At 37.8% G+C, this 20620-nt stretch overlaps 2 protein-coding genes across 2 annotated transcripts; both read left to right on the plus strand.

The window, feature by feature from the left end:
- Nucleotides 1-3068: 3068 nt before the first annotated feature.
- Nucleotides 3069-9786, plus strand: LOC135613676 (uncharacterized). The gene is made up of 8 exons (XM_065110713.1): nucleotides 3069-3132; nucleotides 4896-5591; nucleotides 6914-7013; nucleotides 7095-7160; nucleotides 7960-8130; nucleotides 8219-8315; nucleotides 9287-9414; nucleotides 9489-9786. The coding sequence occupies exons 1-7, from the start codon at nucleotides 3069-3071 to the stop codon at nucleotides 9404-9406; spliced, it is 1314 nt and encodes a 437-aa protein (XP_064966785.1). The 3' UTR covers nucleotides 9407-9414; nucleotides 9489-9786.
- A 3717-nt stretch (nucleotides 9787-13503) lies between these two features.
- LOC103988245 (IQ domain-containing protein IQM1-like) lies at nucleotides 13504-18060 on the plus strand. Its single transcript, XM_009406799.3, has 10 exons — nucleotides 13504-13762; nucleotides 14723-15244; nucleotides 15350-15464; nucleotides 15609-15674; nucleotides 15871-15959; nucleotides 16047-16134; nucleotides 16220-16357; nucleotides 16619-16711; nucleotides 16852-16953; nucleotides 17199-18060. Exons 2-10 carry the CDS (start codon nucleotides 14769-14771, stop codon nucleotides 17661-17663), a joined length of 1632 nt encoding a protein of 543 aa, XP_009405074.2. The 5' UTR covers nucleotides 13504-13762; nucleotides 14723-14768; the 3' UTR covers nucleotides 17664-18060.
- Nucleotides 18061-20620: the final 2560 nt, after the last annotated feature.

Consider the following 20620-nt stretch of genomic DNA (forward strand, 5'->3'; position numbering starts at 1 on the left):
TATCACTTTATATATATATATATATATAGTGATGTCCATGAATCTGTGCAATGAGAATCGGATCATGATAAGATCACGATAATGAAACCGATTCGCCTTTAAACATAGATTCTAAACAATTCCGATCATAGATTATTCAAGAGGGACATCGAGATAACCGGACAGACTAGTGTACTGTATATCCATATATATGATGGAGGCGGTTGGTCTCATAGCTTCTCATGTGGGGACATAAGAGTTATAGTGCAGGTACTCATTGGAGAATGAGTTTACTGATTGAACCGCTCATAGAATGTTAGATGGTTAATGATATTTCATTGTTAGACAATGATTTCATTGTCCTAGTAGTGTATATGGTCCTCAGAATTGAGATACCGAGGATGTCCTGTATGAATATTCCACTCTTTAATACTGGACTTATATGTCTGAAAGTTCAAGATCTAGTATAGCCGGTCATCGGGAGTAGTAGCCAACCTTACGAGGGCTATTGAGGGTCGATAGAAGATCATCCGCTCTCGGTGTCATGAGAGGAATATCTCGTATATTTTTACTTAAAGAAATCCGTAGCCAAAGTCGTTCAGATTGAGAGAGAAAGAGTTCTCTAGGAGAATCCAATTAGAGCGGGACTTAAGGAGAAACCATGCGAGCCTGACAATACTATACCTGGTATACGATCTCTGGGGTATTAGATAGATGAGGGACTATAGGTATATGGTAACTAAGGACAAACATGTCCAAATGGATTAGATTTCTTTATATTGTTTGTGGATTGTGACATAGTGGCCTAGTACGTCCGTAGTCAATAAGTCGAGTAAATTATTATGAAGATAATAATTCACTGAGCTAAAAGGAGTTTTGATAGGTATGACTTACGACTAGCTCGATATTGAGCCTAGAGGGTGATATACATATGATAGGTATTGCGACGAGTAAAGGTTTATATGATACCTTAGTGGTTTCTGTGAGGATGATTAACACTCATGTAAAGAGGATCATAATTGGCACAATAACTCTATCGATATTCTCTATTTTGATGCTTTTCAAAAACTTAGGATCCTAGCTAACGATCTCACCCTTATGACTTCTTCATTGATGGTGTTCACAAGCAATTCCACCTCTCATCTCGGGACTATGAACCTGCATGTCACAAAGGAAAAACTCGAAGCCTGCCATAACGAAAAGACTCAAAATCCACCATGGTAGAGAAAGAAACCGAAGCCCACTACAACAAATGAATAAAGAGAAATCCGCTACGACGGAGACAAAGGTTGAATATGCTTGAGACGAGTGCGTTGGGAAAACCCGACCAATGTAAGAAGAAATATGCTATAGCAAAGGCACATGCCAAATATGCCTGAGACGCATAAGTTAAAAAATCTAACTTGTGTTGGAAGAAATCAGTCATAATAGAGGCATAATCCAAATGCGCATGAGATACGTGAATCGAAAAAACCCTACCCATATGAGAAGAAATCCACCACGGTAGAGGCACAAGCTGAATATGTCAAGATGCATGAGTTAGAAAAACTCATCCCGTATAAGAAGGAATCTATCATGACGAAGGGAGGACTTGAAGATCACCATGATAGGAGGATCCAAAATCCACCATGGAAGAGAAGACTTGAAATCTACCATGACAGAGGGAGAACTTGAAGCCCAACATGATGGAAGGATCTAAAATCCACCATGGTGAGCAGATCCAAAAGCCACCACTATATAGAGAAGACTTGAAATCTATCACGGTAGAGAGAGAACCTAAAATCTAATATGAATGAGGTATAGTGTGAAATGTGCTTGAGGCATATGAGTCAAAAAATAATGAACCACACCAAGAGCAATCTACCACGATGAAGGTGAAGGGTAAAATATGCTTAAGGTGTGTGAGTAAAAAAATCCAATCCACGTTGAGAGAAATTTACTATGATGGAGGCTTAGGACGAAATATGCCCAAGGCATGTGTCGAGGAAACTAAACCTACATCAAGAGAAATCCACCATAATGGAAGTGTAGGGCGAAATATACTCGAGGCATATGAGTTAAAAAAATCCAGCCCACGCCATAATAAATTTATCATGATGGAGGTATATAGCAAAATATGCTTGAGACATATGAGTCGGGAAAACTTGACTTACATCAAAAAAAAAATCTATCACAATGGAAGTGCATGACAAAATGTACCAAATGCGTGTGAGTCGAGAAAATCTAACTCGCACCTCGAGAAATCCATGATAGTGGAGACCCAAGGTGAAATGTGACCGAGGTGTGTGAGTCAGGAAAACTCGACCCGTGCCAAGAGAAATCAACTACGGTAGAGGCGTAAGGTGAAATATGGCTAAGGCATATGTGTCGAAAAAATATGACCTACACAAAGAGAAATTTGTCACAACGCAAGTGACTTGCATGAGAAGGAACCTGTCATAATGAAAGCACAGGTCAAATGTGTCTAAGATGCATGAGTTGAGAAAACTTGGTACACACGAGAAAAAAATCCGCCATGGCAAATGCACGGGTCAAATGTACTCGAGATGCATGAGTTAGTAAAACTCGTCCCACGTGAGAAGAAATCTGCTACGATGGAAGTGTATAGTGAAATGTGCTCGAGACACATGAGTTGGGAAAACCTACCCCATGTGTGAAGAAATCCACTATAGCTGAGGCACAAGTCGAATGTGCCCAAGATATATGAGTCGAGAAAACCTATCCCGCATGAGAAAAAATTTGTCACGGCAAAGGCATAAAGCAAAATGTGTTTAAAGCACATGAGTCAACAAAATTGACCCTGCGTCAAAAGAAATCTATCACAACAGAAGCCACGAGTTAGAGAAGCCTAAGGTGTGTGGGTCAAGAAGCCTGGCCCTTATCACCCCAAGAGGCATGAAGGTCAGAAAGCCCAATCGCCATAGCAAGAGGCAAGGAGGTCGGGCCTCTTAACCTCTACCTCTATCCTCACCTAAGGCTTCCTGACCCCTGCTTCTATAAGAGGCAAGGATGTTGGGCATATATCCTCGCCTAAGGCATAGTGGTCGGGAAGCCCGATCCTCGCTTCTGCAAGAGGGGTGGAGGTCGAGATGCTTTATCTCAGCCTTTACCTGAGGCACAAGGTCGAATGCATGACCTCCTCCTTCGCCCAAGGTATGGATTTCAGATGCTCGACCTCCACTATCATGTGAGGCGTTAAGGTCAGGATGCCCGTCCCCCACCATCATGTAAGGCATGGAGGTCAGGACACCCGATCCTTATCTTTGCCCAAGATGAGGAGGTTGGGATGCCTGACCTCCGTCATCGCATGAGACGTTAGTTAGGAAAACCCAACCCATAAGAGGAGATCTTAAACACTCTCATGTCGGATGAATTGAACGCTACACTTCAAACCCCTCTAACAAGAGCTCCGAAGCATACTTTTGGGAGGGGAATAAATGATAGAAAAAAATATTATAATAGTCAATCATCCTCTTACACAGCACCATGTAAGAGTTATCGTGGATGAAAAATGTTCTAGGTTACCCCTCGCCCATCCACCTGCATGGACAAAAGTCTAAGACAAACCGTTCGAGATTGTATCTCCCCTACCACCTACGCGGATAAAACGCTAAGAGGGAGACATTGGAATGATTATAGGTTACCCCCTCTAAGGCCAAGTATAAAAGGTAATCTTCAGCACTACACCGGGGTCTCACTTTCCCAAAAACACTCATACCCATTAGAGACCTTAGTTATTAACTTAGCGTTGGATGGACTATGCTAGGAAACTTCTCCCAACGTAACATCTGTCTTAATGCAGGCGACGCCTTGAAAGCTCAACAACTCCACTTTGAGTCACCTCTAAACCACATTATACACTTATGCACCTTTGAACTTGGACAACGTCGGATTAACTCAAATGTTGATGACCATTCTCCTTAACATAGACATATGATTATTTAAATACTCAAATTATCTAAAGCTTTATCAAAACGGAGGATGCATTTTTTTTTTAAATTATCTTTTTGGATTTTTTTTAAGCACCCCTCAAATTTAAATAATATTTTTTATTTAATATTTAAAATATATTTTTTTTTCTTGCTAGGGTGAATCAACCCAATAGAAGCACTCTTTTTCATGGGACGAATTGATCTAGTTATAATATTATTTATAATTTTTTTAATAATATAAAAATATAATATAGTATAGAATATTATAATAAAAAGTATTTGATAAATTTTATAAAAAATTAAATTTATATTATACTATAATATTTTTAATAATACTAAAAAATACTATACCACAGAATAAAAATTCTATTAGGCATTACATATAATTTCAACATCACTATGAAAAAGTGATAATGTAGTATAAAAATATTATAATAAAAATATATATATAATATTATAATTGGATCAGTTCACCCTATTGGTTGGAAAGAAAAAAGGAAGGAAAAAAAAAGGTAATGGGGGAGTATTTTAGGTTATTATATAAAATAATTATAAGAAAGTTACGAAAATATGGATATTTTATCTAAATGACTTAAATAAAGATATCCAAAAAAGTTATGAGCTGCTTCCATCTTAGTCGATCAGATCTTAGTTCCCTTACAAAAGCCCACTGACCCACATCAGATCTGAAACTTTGTCCTGGCGCTTGTCTCCACAGAACTGAGGGATCCTATCCAATATAACTTTTAAAAACATTCTTCAATTCCTTAATATCTGGGAGAACAACAACCTTGTTTGCATATGAACCGTTCGATCGATTAAGGGTAGTACAAAACTTGGAGAAGATCCTTCATCCGAGCCTAAGCCGTCGTCCGACGTTGACCGTCATGTGACCGATCTCCGCGTACCATATTTCGTTCCACCGACACCGATACCTAGATGTGCTGTGACCGGAAATTATACTGGGCCCATCGGGTAACATAGAGAGTGCAGTCCTAACAGGTAGAGAAGTATTTTTGGATACAAGAGAAGAGGCGACGCCGTTTGCAACCCTCGACTCTTTACTTGACATTCGTCGACCGCCTCACGACAGAAATAGCGCGAGCGGTGGAGGAGGTGAGGAAGAAGGAGGAGGCGGCAAGGGGAAGTCCTCCGCGCCAGTGGTGGTGACGTACGTAACCCTAGCACTATTGATCCTCTTCCTCCTCTCCCTCGGCCCGAGCCGCCCCCACATATCCCACCGCCGCCTCAAGCTCCGCCCAGCCGGCGGCACCCCGGCCGCTGGCGACCGCCGCATCCCCTTCGACCCCATCATCGCCGATATCGAGCTCCGCCGCGACGACCGCGAGTGGGAGAGGGCCCATTTCCCTTCCATCGTTGGCGCCCCGCCCGCGGAGGCCCAGCCGGAGTGGGAGGGCTTCATTGATGCCGAGGACTACATCAACGACGAGGGACGGTTCAACGTATCTCACCGCATCTCGCTGCTCTTCCCCAAGATCGACGTCGGCCCCGCGGACGGGTTCCTCACCTCCAAGGAACTTGCCGAGTGGAACCTGAAGCAGTCGGAGAAGGAGGTGTTGCACCGGACACGGCGGGACATGAAGCTCCATGACAAGAATCGTGATGGGTTCATCTCGTTCCAGGAGTACGAGCCGCCAAGTTGGGTGCGTCGATTGATTGGTTAGTAAAGATTCATCTTTTCTGACCGATCTCTGATTTCTTCTGATTCATGCAAACTTCTTTTAATTGATTGTATGCCCTAATTTGAGAAAAGTGAGATTCTTTGGGCGATCATTGGTGTTTGACTTGTTTCTTAATCATGCTCTGCTCCGCTTCGTGTTTTGAGGATCGAATGAAGTTTGATCTGAGGTTTGGACTATGGATAGAGAGAAACGAATGGACGGCTAAGAATATCATATTTGAGTGTTGATCGAGACATTGATTAATTATCACAAAAGTGCTTCCATTTTAAAATTTGAAGGATCTGTGGCATAAATGTTATCCTCGTTTCAAACTGTACAAGGGATAAACAGGACGAAGGAATGATATTACCGAATAGGAAAATAAAAGAAAATAAGTCTATCTAATAGATGATGGCATCGGTGAATGCAATGCTAAAGAGTTTACTGTAGTCTGGTTGGTACTTTTACTTTACAGGATGAGTCGATCCATGTATTGGGAGTAAAAGAGAACAACTGGGTGGCAGATGTTGACAGTAATAGTAAACACAGACTAACAATCTCTTCTTTTACTGAATATTGGTTTTCCATGCTACCAATGTTTAGGAACTAGTAATAAACCAAAATTAAAGTTGATATTCGAGAGGAAAATCTATCGAGATAAAGAAATTGTTGTGTAAAACCACATTATTGCTAGGATTTCATCGGTTTTGTATGTTGGTTACCTGTCACTTCAAATCCTTGACATGAGATTCCTCCTTTCCCTCTACCATTAGATGATGTGGAAATTAAGTCTATAAGTTCTGTCATGCTTCTGAATCAGCCATGGTCTCTTGTTTATGCTGAATGGTACTAAATTTTACGTTAACTTGTGGTAATGTGTATCATTACCTTTATGAAAGGTACAAGTTCCATAATGGATATTGATCTGTTGGGAAAGATAACGCGAAACCTTTTAATAATAATCTTAGGCTGATTCAGAGGTATGATAGAACTTGTAGGCTTATTTATGAATATATACTTCAAATTGTCCATTCTCAGACAGTATTGGAAATATTCAAATTTTAATTTTTATTATATCAAGTTTTAATGTATCTCGAAGTATGACATTTATGAATATGTACTTCATTTTGTTTGGTGAGATTGGAAATGCATGCAGCACATGGAAATCAATGGGTATTTGATTCAAATTATACTTGATCATTAGCCACAAATTTGACAGCTAACACACTTACAGGAGCTCAGAAGTGCACATGAAGGATATGTCCTGTGAGAGTTGAATATTATAGTTTTCCTTATTTGCTGCCTTAAAATCTTTTGCAGATAATGAAACTGACGATAAATTTGGTTGGTGGAAAGAGGACCACTTCAATGCTTCGGACATGGATGGTGACAGCCTTCTCAATTTGATAGAGTTCAATGAGTTTGTTCTCTGATACCTTTTTTGGCTTTGCTTTTCATCTCTTACATTTTCACACTGACGCTCTTTTAATTGATTCTGCAGCTTTCTTCATCCGGCTGACACAAGTAATCCAAAGCTGATTGAGTGGTTGTGTCAAGAAGAGATAAGGTGCTAGAGCTTATCTAGGTTTACTTTTTTTTATGGATCATGATATATAATTCTTAAGGATATTTATGCGACCTTCATCTTGCATCCGTAAGAAAGGTAGTTATGCAGCTGCATTATCAGTGCATGCTGATGTCCCAAATATGTTTAGGCTTGACTGTTACAAAATATTAAACGTACATAAATTATAGTATCCCAATTAATGCACAATTTTTATTAGGTTGGGACAGGTGGAAAATGCATCTCTGTTATTTGTGATCTCTTTCTAGCTCTTTTTACCTTCTCAAGTTGATAGAAGCAGCTGGTTGCCAGTAAATGCAGCTGTACAAGTATCCTTGAAGACATACAATATAAACTAAAACTTTTATGTGTATCATTCCTCAAGCATGAGCTTAGCTTCTATCATAACTGTTCAACTTCAGACAATACTTCCTGGTCTTTTGAGGCGATAACATAAATCTGTTGTGAAATTTCCTAATGGGTTTTTCTCAAAGTATTGTGCTAGTAGACCTCTTATGCGACTTATTTCATCTAGAAGATGCACCATCAGTCTGTAAAACAAGTTTGACTTGTATCAGCTTTCACACTAATCACTAAAATGGGTCCCATCAACGAGGAGGACCGGGATAGGCAGCCTTGGCATTACAAGCAGGGGATTGTTTCAACAACTTGACCCTGGACATGTAGGTTGCAAAGGGCAACCTTACCATATTACTCATGGAAAATTTAGATACCTTTTTGTCATTCTAACTATTGGTAATAGTTGGCAGAATCCTTACATGGTTCACTCTTTCTTTCTCAGGGAAAGAGATAAAGACAAAGATGGAAAACTCAACTTTGAAGAATACTTAACTGGCTTATTTCACTTGATCAGAAATTATGATGAAGTTTATAGTTCAACTCATGAGACAGATGCTTCAAATGAGATACCAGCTAAAAAATTATTCACACGACTCGACTTGGACAACGATGGGTATGTCTTAATAAATGAGCAATGTTGAAATTGTATGAAGGCATGTAGCTTATTTTGTATCGTCAGTCTTAGCAAGTTCCTCTTTCAGTTTTCTGTCAGCAGATGAACTGAAACCTGTCATTCATGATCTTCATCCATCAGAGCGTTACTATGCAAAACAACAAGCAGATTATGTGCTTTCCCAGGTATGGTTGCTTAATGCTCTGGAATTAAAAAGCTCTAAAATTTGAATATTTTTATCAAATAAATTGATGGTATTTGACCCTGGTGGATACAATACTTCATTTCCTAGAAATGAAGAAAATAATTCTTTAATTGGAAAACATTAGTAAAAAAAAGGGTTCATTTCCATAGTTCCTAGGTCAGGGTCTGTGGTTTCTGTGGGCAATGTATTTGCGGAAAAGATTAAATTGTGGAGAAGGGTTTTGAACTTCTATGTGCATCTGGTTTCTGCATAGCTTGATTGCTCCCCTTTCTTTTCCTGGTGATGGTGTTTCAGAAACTTTTATGGTTTGTCATGGATTTCCTACAATGCGTTGACCTCATGTTTTCTCATACCATCACTCTGCGATTGTTATCTTGCACTTTTTTTATACTCTTCTTCTATATGGTGTTAAATTGGTGGATATGCTGCTGTTTGCTGACAGCAACCACTGAGGTGCTTGTTTCTGAATGACCGTAACAGGTGTGAAGAATGTGTAATCCATTGTGTCATTGTTCAGTCTATTCTAGACAAAAAAAAGAGAAAAGGAGCACCTTTTATCTTTTCATTTATTATGCACACCTGTTGTCTCATGCAGATGGTGGGTTTGTCTCATTTCACATCATTTATTTCATGTGCTTAAGATTATCATTTGAACCTTATTGTTTTATGGTCTTAGACAACATGACTTGTTTTCTCTATACACCATTATCCCTGCCAACCTCTTCAATCCGAAAAGGAGGGCTTACAGTTGTTCGTGGGTGTTTCTAAGTCATCTTTTGCAAACTCTCTCTTTCTGGTTTGAAGACAATAATTATTCTGTTATACTTTATCTAGCTTTGATACATGCAAGCTTTCTTGACCAATCCAGGCTTTTCTGCTTTTGTTTTAAATTTTTTGAATGTACTCTAGCTGCTCAACTTATGGTAACTGAATAATATTTGGCAACTGCAGGCAGATACAAACAAAGATGGGCACTTAAGTTTGCAAGAGATGCTTGATAACCCTTATGTATTTTATAGTGCTATCTTTGAGGAGGAAAATGATTTTATCCATCATGACGAACTCCGTTAGTTCTCCAGGTACGTTTTGTAAGTAACAATTTACCCGGTTGCACTTTGTGATTAACATATGACATGGATTCTACTTTGTACAGGTTTGATATGCAAGGAAATATAAAGGATTCATGCCCTTTTTCTTGTTCGTGTGTTATTAGTCGACAATTCTTTCTTGTCGTCCGACTCTTCTACGCAATCCTTTTTATCACTGTAATCAATATCGGTCGCAAACTGTTCATTTCTAGAATTATTGTACATTCTTTTGATAAGTTGGGTTTCTGCATACTTGCATTATATACATATGGTTTCTTCTAGGAAATCCCATATAATGTACCACAGAACAGCAAACAAAGTGTATTTAGTACAAACTAATCCATTTCCTTAACTTGCTATTCATATGAATTTTGCATCTTCCATTAAATATGTGATGTATCGCAAATGCTTCACTAGTTGCAGGGTTGTTGCTACTGACAGTAATGACACCTTTACTAACTTGCTTCATGATACTGAGTCTTGATTTGGAATCCAAGATTTGGTTGAGCCAACATTGCAATCAATTCTGCCTCTTCTTGTGTGTACGTGTTGGTCCAAGTTTTAGTGCTTACTGGTTTCCAAACAATACAACAAGTCAATCTTACATAGAACACGAGGAAAGGAATTCATACGTATAAATCATTTTTGCAAGCGTGTGGACCAAACGGAAAATGACCTATCGATTGCGGGAAGTCTTGCATTGGACGTGTCAGCTTTTACTCTTCCAGACTCGCTCATCCCGAGAAGGCAGCCAAATAGAAAGGTCAGCTTTTACTCTTTGACGACACACGGAAGAAGAAGAAGTCTGTTCTCGCCCTGTGCTCTCTGAAAGAGACTTGTGTGTCCATTTACGTGAGCGGTGATGGCGATAAATGTGGTGATTTCAACGGGAAGAGCACGAGCTGCTCTCATGCAGACTTTGCGGGTTGTCTGCAGAGACTAAGGAGCCGGTTTTCCGGGGGCAGAGCAAGTCCACACCAGAGAGAGAGAGAGAGAGAGAAATCCAAAATAGATGTGGACACCAAGTCAGCCCTCACGCATCGAGTCGACTTTGGTAGCATTAGACGGTGCAATCACTTTGATGCTTACATTCCAGATTGATTACGGAAACTAATGCATGTTGAAAGAAGAATGTAAAATGAAGGTTAATAGTAGATTATCTCATGTAGTTAGATCGATTTTTAAATTTTTTAAAAAAAATATTAAAATATCTATAGTTATGAAAATGAAACACTTAGATTTGATGATATCGTCGATTTTACTAATGGAACATAAAAATAATAGGTAAAGATAAAATTTCAATCATTCCCATTAATGATGGTGGATGACGATGTCATTGGGAGTGACGGGTGGCTATTGTGGATGAGAAGAATGACGACGAGAGACGAGGGCTACTCGTCGACATCGATGCAATTGCTGAGCGACAAAAGGGTCACTTGGCAATTGCGTTGACGCTGGCGTAGTGAGTGACCCTTTCATCACTTGATAACTACGTCGATGCTAATGTAAATGCAAAGGGGTGCCGCTCGATAACTACGTCGACGTTGACGCAATGAACAACCCTTTCATCACTCGATAAATACGTCGACGTCAACATAGATATATAGTGGTGCCGCTCGACAACTGTATCGACACCGACACAATGAGCAAACCTTTCATCGCTTGACAATGCGTTAGCGTCAATGCAGATGCAGCTCATCCACGGGAGCCATTTGTAGCCTACAACGATGTGATCGTCCGTCACCACCAATGTCATCTACCACCACCATTTTCGTGTTTCTATTGGTGAAATCGATAACGTTACAGTAAATGAACCTAGATATTTCACTTTCATAATTATAGGGATTCCAATGTAAATTTTTTAACTTTAGGGACCAAGATACTATAGAGGTCAAACTACATGTGGTAATATGTAATTAGTCGGATAAAATTAATATTTCAGAAAAACTCGAAAGCATATAATTAATATTTTTAAAATAAAATCTCATTATCATCTAAATTTAAACCATATTATCCTTCCACTAGAAATTTGACTTAATTCTTTTCGGGAATCGAACAATAAAGTTGAATTAATTAACATAACTAAAAATAAAAATAGAACGAGTAGGGTCGTTTAGAAACTAGAACGATTATTGTTCCAAAAGGATAGTTATGTAAGTAACTATCCAAAAATAATTTATACTAAGTTGGAAAGTCCTAATATTCAATTTCATTATATTAATCTTAAACTTAGATTGGTTTAACATGAATGGGTGCAATACACTGGTCGGGCAAAATTAGAACGGTTGAAAAATATCTGGAAAAGATGATGAACAACAAAAACTCATAATTCAAGGATACCAGAGGACAAGGATTTATTACAAGATCCTTATTAAGCATTATATTTGTAGAAAGGTCAACGCAAAATTTTGACTTCAACTTGTCTATTGTCACTTCGCCTCATCTCTTTCTTTCTCTCCTCACATTCTCTATCTTATTGCTTGATACCACAGCTGTTATCCTCTCTTGTCTCCTCAAGACATAGCTGCCATTCTTTCTTGGCAATCTTTTGGCAGCTTATTATACCCCATTCCCATGAAATTAATGGCACACCAATTCTAAACTTTGACTACCAGTCAAAATAAAGATAAAAATAACTAGAAAAATTTTGAGACTCCTTTTCTGAGTGATTGCTTATATCTTATTATTTGTTTTAGATTATGGTATCCATTATTTAGGGTAGGATGAATATGCAGAACAATTATTTTTATCTTAAAAAAATAAAATGAGAAAAACTTGCTTAGGGGGATTAAACACATACTAAGGCCGATATAGACGAAGAAGAGATAATTAATATGAGAAATGTGGGAAGAGATAAGATATCCACATTTCCCTAAACTTCATCTAGATTGTCTCTTCAAACCATTGAGCCATGGAGGTCTTCTCCCAACCTCCAGAACCTTTTTGACAAACTTTGGAAAGCTCCGTCGGTCGCAACAAATGAACAAAATGATCAAGTCAAGCACTTTTTGCAAGGGAAGTGGTGATGCAAGTCGGAGGAAAAACGAGTTGTTCTATCGCTTCCTTGTCTGAGCTCGTACGTGAGGAGGCGAAGGACGACGTTCTATGGTTGACAAAAATACTGGTGCAAATCCAGACGGAGACTTGACCGACGCAAAAGGTCTGCCAAGGAAATGTGAAATGGTCAAACGATTTACCAGCTCGTAGTCTTCTGACATGATGATGGCGTGCTTGATTGTCTCACCCATCACTATCATCCTAACTCGTTGAATGACATGTAATGTCTCGAATGTGAACAACATTCGTACTACAGGGACAAAATTACTATTTTATTCTGCTTTGTGAATATGGAAATTGGCATTGACTTTGTCAACTCTCAGACCATCAGATTAATATTTTTTAAAAAAGAAATTATAAGTACATACATAATAAATATTTTAGTAGGATGATTATAAGGAGTGTCAAAAGTTTTATATGATCAATAATTATTAGGACAATAATGTTTTATACATCTGATATATATATATATATATATATATATATAATATTATAGAGATGAAAATGTTAAGAGGAATAAGATAAAGGATAAAATAAAGAAAATTACTTGAGTTGATAAAATTACTTGAGAGCTAAAGAGACCTAAAATAAACTTTAATAAACATTTAAATATTTTAATTTAATTAGGGATATGACTTTTTATCAATCTAAATTATGATTAAAAACAACCCCAAATAATTTTGACTTTATATTTTTATTATTGTTGTTGTATGATGTAATAAAATTCCATGCTAGTGAGTGACAAGGTAAGATGATAATGCTGTCATTAAAATCTGATTTGATATTAACTTAGAATGGGGGTATATTAGTAATTTACTCTGTCCCAGGTAAGCGACAGAATCCGATCGCTCTCTCAGAGGGAGGTCATAATTGCAAGGTCTTAGGGTGGTGACACGAGCCATCTTCTTGACTGGCCCAACAAATCCAACGTTGAAGGAGTACTCCATAAAGGCTTCAATTTGTCCCGTTTGACCCTCCTCTCCCTCCGCCTCTTCGACTGTGGAACCATAAAGTGGAAACCTTGGCATGGTCCAAGGCGTGGCCTCGTGGGGAGGCATCGCCCCCAGTATTTCCGACCCGGAAGGGAACACTCCCAATCCTCCTGCACTTCGTCGTTGAAGGGGCCAAAGGACTTTAATGCCTCACGACTGGCTGGCTTACCTCGGACTTTGGGTGTATAAAAATGGGATGAGGATAGTCCATCGGAGGTTGTGGTCTGTTGCTTTGGGCGTTTCTTCTCTTCAACACCAGGGTTGCTGGGTTTCTCCTCTTGGATCCGTAGGTAGCAAGAAAGGAGCTTCTTTTTCTGCTAAAAATTTGATTTTTCTGTTCTTTCTGTTTGCCTTTCTTGTGTCATCCTGTGATCTTCTTTGGGCTATGTTAGCGATTGTTCTCAATGTTTTAAGAAGACATGTTGACGAGAGAGAGAGAGATTTGAATGCTCTTGATTTAACTCTATGTTTGATTTGTTTTAGGGAGCTTCTTTTCCTGCTAAAAATTTGATTTTTTTTGCTCTGTTTGTCTTTCTTGTGTCAACCTGTAATCTTCTTTCGGTTCTATTAGCAAATGTTTTAAGGAGACTGGTAGATGCTCTAGTCAGACGAGGTGAGACAATTAATATTAATAATCCAAGAAGTGATAAGAAAACTATAAATAAATATTCGAATGCTCTTGAATTAACTCTCTATTTGATTTGTTTTCTCGGTTTGTTCTGCTCTGGTTTTGCTTGGAGTGTGGTTCCGTTTGCATGATTGATCTTGGAGTCATTTTAACTTTCTGTTCATATTTGCAACTTGTTTCTACTGCTTTATGTGGTTAGGCGTTATATGGGTTCTGAGATAGATTTTGGAATTGGCCATGATGAAAGATACAATATCTTTTAGATATGTTAGAATGGAACTTACCTTTAGCTTTTGCATAGTATGAATTGCTTCTATGTGAGGTTCGGTAGCCATATAGTGATAGACTATGTTTTCACATGCTGCAATTGTTAGCTGATAAAATGCTGATCTCCTTTGCATGTGTAATTTATGCAAACTTAGCCTTTTAGTAGAGGGAAACACGTGGAAATGTATGGTTGACATGATAGTGTTATAGAAACATTATTTTCCATCATTTTTTGTGGCTTCCTGACTAGGAAACTTTTTTATCATCCAGATTTTAGATTCTTTAAACTTCTATTACTGTATATGATCATTCATGTAACAGTTACTAATGCTAGATTTTTTGCTATATTTGCCAGGAGACTCACTGTCCCTTCATAATTTCAAAGTCTTCCTTTTAGAATTATGGTTTTATCTCTTTCATTGCCTCGTGGATCATGGATTGAAGTTATGAGGAGCATGTTCTCAAATTTGGCAGAAGAAATTGCAGATGTTCCAACAATGTCTACCGACTGCTCTGAGAAGGGTGGCAATATGTGGTTAGCTGGTTTCCAAAGGAATGATTCAGGACCCAAAATGGCATCTGCTGGTTCCTTGACTGCTTCACTAAGCTTCAAAGATTGGGAATCAACCGATAGTAAGCTTGGAACTGCTGCTTCATCTGAGGATCAGGACAAGGAGGATTATAAGAAAGAAGCTTCATCTATGAGAAGCATAGAAAATGTTGCAGTTCCCAATTCGAACACATCAAATTGCTTCTTGTTATCACCAAAGCCGATGAATGAGTTTGATGCAGCAGCTGTTAAACTCCAAAAGGTGTACAAGAGTTACCGGACTCGAAGAAATCTTGCAGATTGTGCAGTTGTGATTGAGGAATTATGGTTTGTGTCTAGATCTTTGTCCTCATTGAAAAGCTTGTACCGTTGTCTTGTGAACTTTGACCATTTTTGTTCGACATTTTCCACTAATACTGATCTTTTCTACAGGTGGAAGGCTTTGGATTTTGCATCTCTTAAGCACAGTTCTATATCATTTTTCACTGATGGAAAACCAGAGACAGCTGCTTCACGTTGGGCTAGGGCACGGACTCGGGCAGCCAAGGTACTGATCGTGGTCATTGTTTTGAATTTGAGACCCGTGGGTGCTGATCCATGTGTGCATGAGTTAGTTTATAATTCCTATTATTTTTATTGTAGAACTAGTCTGTAGTGACTGTAGTAACCAACATATTACCTTCTTCTGCAGGTTGGTAAGGGTTTATCCAAAGATCACAAGGCACAGAAGCTGGCACTTCAACACTGGCTTGAGGCTGTATGTTTGTCATTCTTGTGTTCCTGTCAACTTTTTTGCAAATTGAATTGGATCGTATTATCTGCCCTCACATATCATATGAAATGCAGAATAAAAAGAGCATAGTGCTTCCTCTACTTCTTTTCATTTTAAGATAGATTAGTTGTGTGATTTGGTAACACGTCAACCCTCTTAACTTGAAAATCTTGCTTTGCAGATTGATCCACGACATCGATATGGACATAATCTAAACCTATATTATGATGTCTGGTTCAAAAGCGAGAGTACACAACCTTTCTTTTACTGGTAATTATATCTCAGTATCATCCATTTTAGCTCAATTATGCATATTTAAATACACTGTGATGCTAATCTTTTAATTTTGAGTTGCAGGTTGGATGTTGGAGATGGCAAAGAAGTCATTCTAGAAAATTGTCCTAGAATCAAGCTTCAGCAACAGTGTATTAAATATCTTGGACCGGTATGCTCTATAATAGTGTAAAAAGTTTCGATCTCATGCTTAAATTCTGATGACATATCCACTTGATTCAAAATTTTCTTGCCAGAAAGAGAGACGGGCATACGAAGTCATCATCAAAGATGGTAAACTTTTCTATAAACAAAGTGGGATATCTGTCAACAGTGTTGATGGTACTAAGTGGATATTTGTTCTCAGCACATCCAGGACATTGTATGTTGGGCAGGTATATTTCGTACATGTGGGCTTGTATTACAATCTTCATCTTACAGAACTATGTCTGGAGTTCCTTGCGCTGGATTGCTATTATCAACCTTGTTCTATCAATTTTATGTTTCTTTTGTCTTCTCTGTTTTTGGTTCACTCGGGTCCCTTCTTCCTAGTAGGTCTTCCTTAATAGGCTTCCAGCTTCGTTAAGAATTTTTTATTTTGATTGTAGTTCTGAAGTGACATTTAATCCTATACTTTTCCCTTTTTATATGAACAGAAAATAAAGGGTTTGTTTCAGCACTCAAGTTTTCTTGCTGGGGGTGCCACAACAGCTGCAGGGCGATTAATTGCAAAGGAAGGGATTCTAAAGGTATATCTCAGCAAATAAAAGTAGCACAAGTTTATTATTTTTGTAAAGGATAATTATTTCTTAATGCTTGATGTGGATATTATACTATTTCTAGTTAGTGAAAATGTTAGCTAAATAGATTTGGAATTCCTTTACCGCAGCGTATATGGCCATATAGTGGACATTACCTCCCAACTGAAGAGAACTTCAAGGAGTTCATCAACTTTCTTCAAGACAACGACGTCGATCTGACTGACGTCGAGGTAGATCCCTATTCCCTCCTATTTGTATATATGAAACTAGGAGTAATGAATAGTGCATGGAATTCCATATCATTATAAGAAAGATCACAACTAGTTAAAGATCTTGATGATAATCACAAATTCAAGAGAAAAGACTATAGTATATATCTCAACTGGTTCATCACTAAAAGCAAAATCTTATAAAATATCGTCTCAAATCTTGATTTTTTGTTAACATTTGGATTGATTTATGCTCCATTATTCAGAGATATTCGATCAACGAAGATGATGAATGTTCCTCACTCAGTCAGCCCAGAAATGACATAGTAACCGATATTGACGAAATGGTCTTGATAGCAGAGAATCCAAAAATGCTCAAGACTAGAGACGAGAGTAAAACTGAGACAGAAGAGGCTCAGAAGCCTGAATACCATGAGACCAAGATCAAGCCGACATTTGAATTGGGCAATCACATCCAGCGCAACTGGACAACCGGTGTTGGCCCTCGCATTAGCTGCGTCAGGGACTACCCTGTAGATCTGCAATTCAAGGCGCTCGAACAATTAAACCTTTCACCTAAGGTCACCCCCTCTTCTGTCGGAAATAGTGGTCCTATCCCCTCACCTCGCCCATCCCCTGAAATTAGACTTTCTCCTAGGCTTGCTCAGATGGGTCTACCTGTCCCCATGATCTCTCTTACTCTTCCTAAATTCCAACACAACAATAACTAATGACCAGGTGCACCAACTCCAGCCAAATTGCCCAGGCAGAGCTTCATTTGTCATCTGCAGAGATTTTTGATGCCATGGACTGTGGCACGTGCTACCTTAACAGCTTGTGCACTGACAAACACCATAGACTGATGCTTGCACATATGTGAGGAAGAAGGTCACCATACTCGCAGACCAATATCTTTCTGTACTAAGTTTCTGATACTTGTATTTGTCTCCTACATGTCTAACTCTTTTTTCTCTTTCTGGTGTTGTCATTAGTGTGAGGTCCAATCAAAATACAATTTGTTTAAGTGTCCATAGTTTTTCATAGGAGGTGTGGCATTAATTTTGGAGAAATTTCTCTGAGAAGAAATAAAGTTTCTTGTAATTCCACTGTCTTGACACTTAATGTGTATGCTACTTTTCTTCTTTTTTTCCTTCTTTACTTTTCAAAACCATGAACTTGGAGATTTGATGCATCTCTGAGTGCTTAAGATATAATAAACGTGGTGTTGAAATGAATTTGCATGCTATCATATCGAATGCAAGTTATGAAGCATTTGAATATAAGGATCTTGGTTAGGCTGATACAGATGTGCTGTTGGTTGTTTACAATATTTGACTGAGAGATCATGTCATTGTATTCTTACCCTTCTTTTCTAGCAAATCATGTCATTATGTTGCAACTCACATGATGGCTAGAAACAGGGAATAAAGAAGGATAAGAAAGGTTCCAAACTTGGACTCAAAAAGATGTAATTGTGATAGCTTTTGGAGCAAAATAAGATGACCAAAGCACAAAGGTCAGAAAAAGGAAAGAAGGAAAAAAAAAGGCTAAGGTCACTCTTTGAAACCCTAGTATGTTTTTAGAGATGAAACAGTAAAATTATGTTCATATCTTGTTTTGTTCTTTATTTTTAACATACTATGGTTATAATTACAATTTGTTGAAAGATTGAGATAGATGATGATGGAAAAATCTAAAACACACTTGATACTGTGATAAATATTTTGTTAGCTCAACAAAAAATAAAAAGTAGTGGAATGCACTGGCCACTATCTTTTTATTTCTCATGATATATCATTCACAACATCAAAGAAGACTTCTATAAATTTTGCTATGGTCATTAAAATAATTATGAACATTAGGTCAATATCCTACAAAATCCAAGTCCTAGTTGAATCTTCATTTTGAATTTTCAACTCTCCCAATATTTCAAGGTTTGATCCTTGCTAGATAAGGGGAGTGGCCTAACTTGCCTACAACATAAACGTATGTCAAAAACAATGATCTGAGATCATGACAAACACAAAGAAATGGAGCAGTCATCTCACTGTTCTCAATTAGTCTTGCTCTGAGAATCTGAACAATTGTAAGACTCTCTTAAGCCATATTTTAGTGGTTTTCTTTTCCTTTTAGATATAATATGGACAATTCTCTGATGAAAATAATGGATTGTGATTTATTCCCTCTTGTTTCAAAAGCATACACTCATGGTTCTAAGAAAATAGCATAATCTTCATCGTTCAGAACCTTATTGCTTTTACTTATCTTTTTTGAGTATGATATCACTTGCAGAAATCATTAGATTTCTCAGAAAAGATAATTACAAGATGGTGTCAACACAGCTGCTATTTGTACTGCTTGAAATACCTGAATTCTCAAGCAGATCAAATTGACTGAAACAGGATGACAGAAATCCTAGAACAAGGATAAGATATCCTAGAATTAGATTTCCCATGGAAAAGGACATCTAGTTCAGATTCCCTAATTAAATGTCATGTATCAGAACAACCCCATGAAACTGTGCACACTATCCTACCTCCGGAAGAAACCAGGATCTCCTTTCCGACAGTAAAAAGCTATAAAGACAAAGAAAACCTTAAGCTGATCTCAGTTGATGCATTGTTTCATTCATGTGTGAATAGATTGAGAGCGCTATGAACAGTCCTATGATACTAAGGATCGAAAGAGTTGGATGATATATAAACACGAAGTACGAGAGGATGGAGATAGAGGAAAACCTTCCTCTTCTCAGACCAACAACAAGGTTCCCTAAAGAGATCTAGCTCAAAGAAAGGGAAGAGCACATTTGCTTCCTCTCTGACATGAAGGGGGGGCTCGAGGAAAAGCTTCAGATGAATTTAATTACATCGTGTTGTGGCCTGCTTCTCATCAGAATCTTTGCAGTCAATTCATTACAGTGAAACTGGTTGTGCCACTTCTTCATGTTCCTGGAATCTGTACCGTATTAGAACAGTGAAGTTTGCATACAAGATTTCTTCTTTTATCAAGAATTTAATCTGTGTATGAAAATTAATCTTTGGAAGAGCCTATTCTAAATTTCAGTTTCAGGATCTTGAAGAGCAAGAAGATTGTTCTGTTCTTTTCTTCAAGATAAGGCAGTAACATGCATCCATGGACTCACTTGATCTGTTCTTCTCCTTAGCCTTGTCAGATTGATCACAGTTCAGTATTGATCAGTTTCTGTTTCCTTAATTGAATTTGCTTCTGGGAAGCTTTGGCTCATTTTTCGACTGCTATCGGTATCTAGAGTTGAATGCCTCAAACATTTGTTCTTCTGTAAGTGCGCTTTAATGTTCAAGTCATGAAAGAACTCAAAGGAATATAATGAATATATCTAATTTAGAGAGTTTAGAATGTTTAAGAGGTATTTTGGAGGCTTGATGATATTATATTAAAGAATATATTTTTTTAAATAATCACATAGATTCAATATGCTTAGGTGATGTTACGTCTATCGACTCATTAATTATGTTTTATAATCGTTTGATTTACACATTTGGGATATTTCTGATTAATTATTAAAATTAATTATGTTACATTTGACGCTTACATGAGTGAAAATTATAGGTTCTTGAATTGAAATATTTTTCTAATTTAATAAAAATAATATAATATATATTTCACTATTTTTTAATTTTTAAAAATTCTAGAGAGAGAGAGAGAGAGA

This window comes from Musa acuminata, chromosome BXJ2-6 (genome assembly GCF_036884655.1).
Source record: "Musa acuminata AAA Group cultivar baxijiao chromosome BXJ2-6, Cavendish_Baxijiao_AAA, whole genome shotgun sequence".
Taxonomy (NCBI): Eukaryota; Viridiplantae; Streptophyta; class Magnoliopsida; order Zingiberales; family Musaceae; genus Musa; species Musa acuminata.

Coding starts and splice junctions, on each gene's coding strand:
- LOC135613676 (XM_065110713.1), top strand. CDS start 3,069: ATGCTTTATCTCAGCCTTTACCTGAGGCACAAGGTCGAATGCATGACC. Junction 7,014..7,094: donor AATTTGATAGAGTTCAATGA/GTTTGTTCTCTG, acceptor TTGATTCTGCAG/CTTTCTTCATCCGGCTGACA. Junction 7,161..7,959: donor TTGTGTCAAGAAGAGATAAG/GTGCTAGAGCTT, acceptor TTTCTTTCTCAG/GGAAAGAGATAAAGACAAAG.
- LOC103988245 (XM_009406799.3), top strand. CDS start 14,769: ATGGTTTTATCTCTTTCATTGCCTCGTGGATCATGGATTGAAGTTATG. Junction 15,675..15,870: donor TTCAACACTGGCTTGAGGCT/GTATGTTTGTCA, acceptor CTTGCTTTGCAG/ATTGATCCACGACATCGATA. Junction 16,135..16,219: donor GTATTAAATATCTTGGACCG/GTATGCTCTATA, acceptor TTTTCTTGCCAG/AAAGAGAGACGGGCATACGA.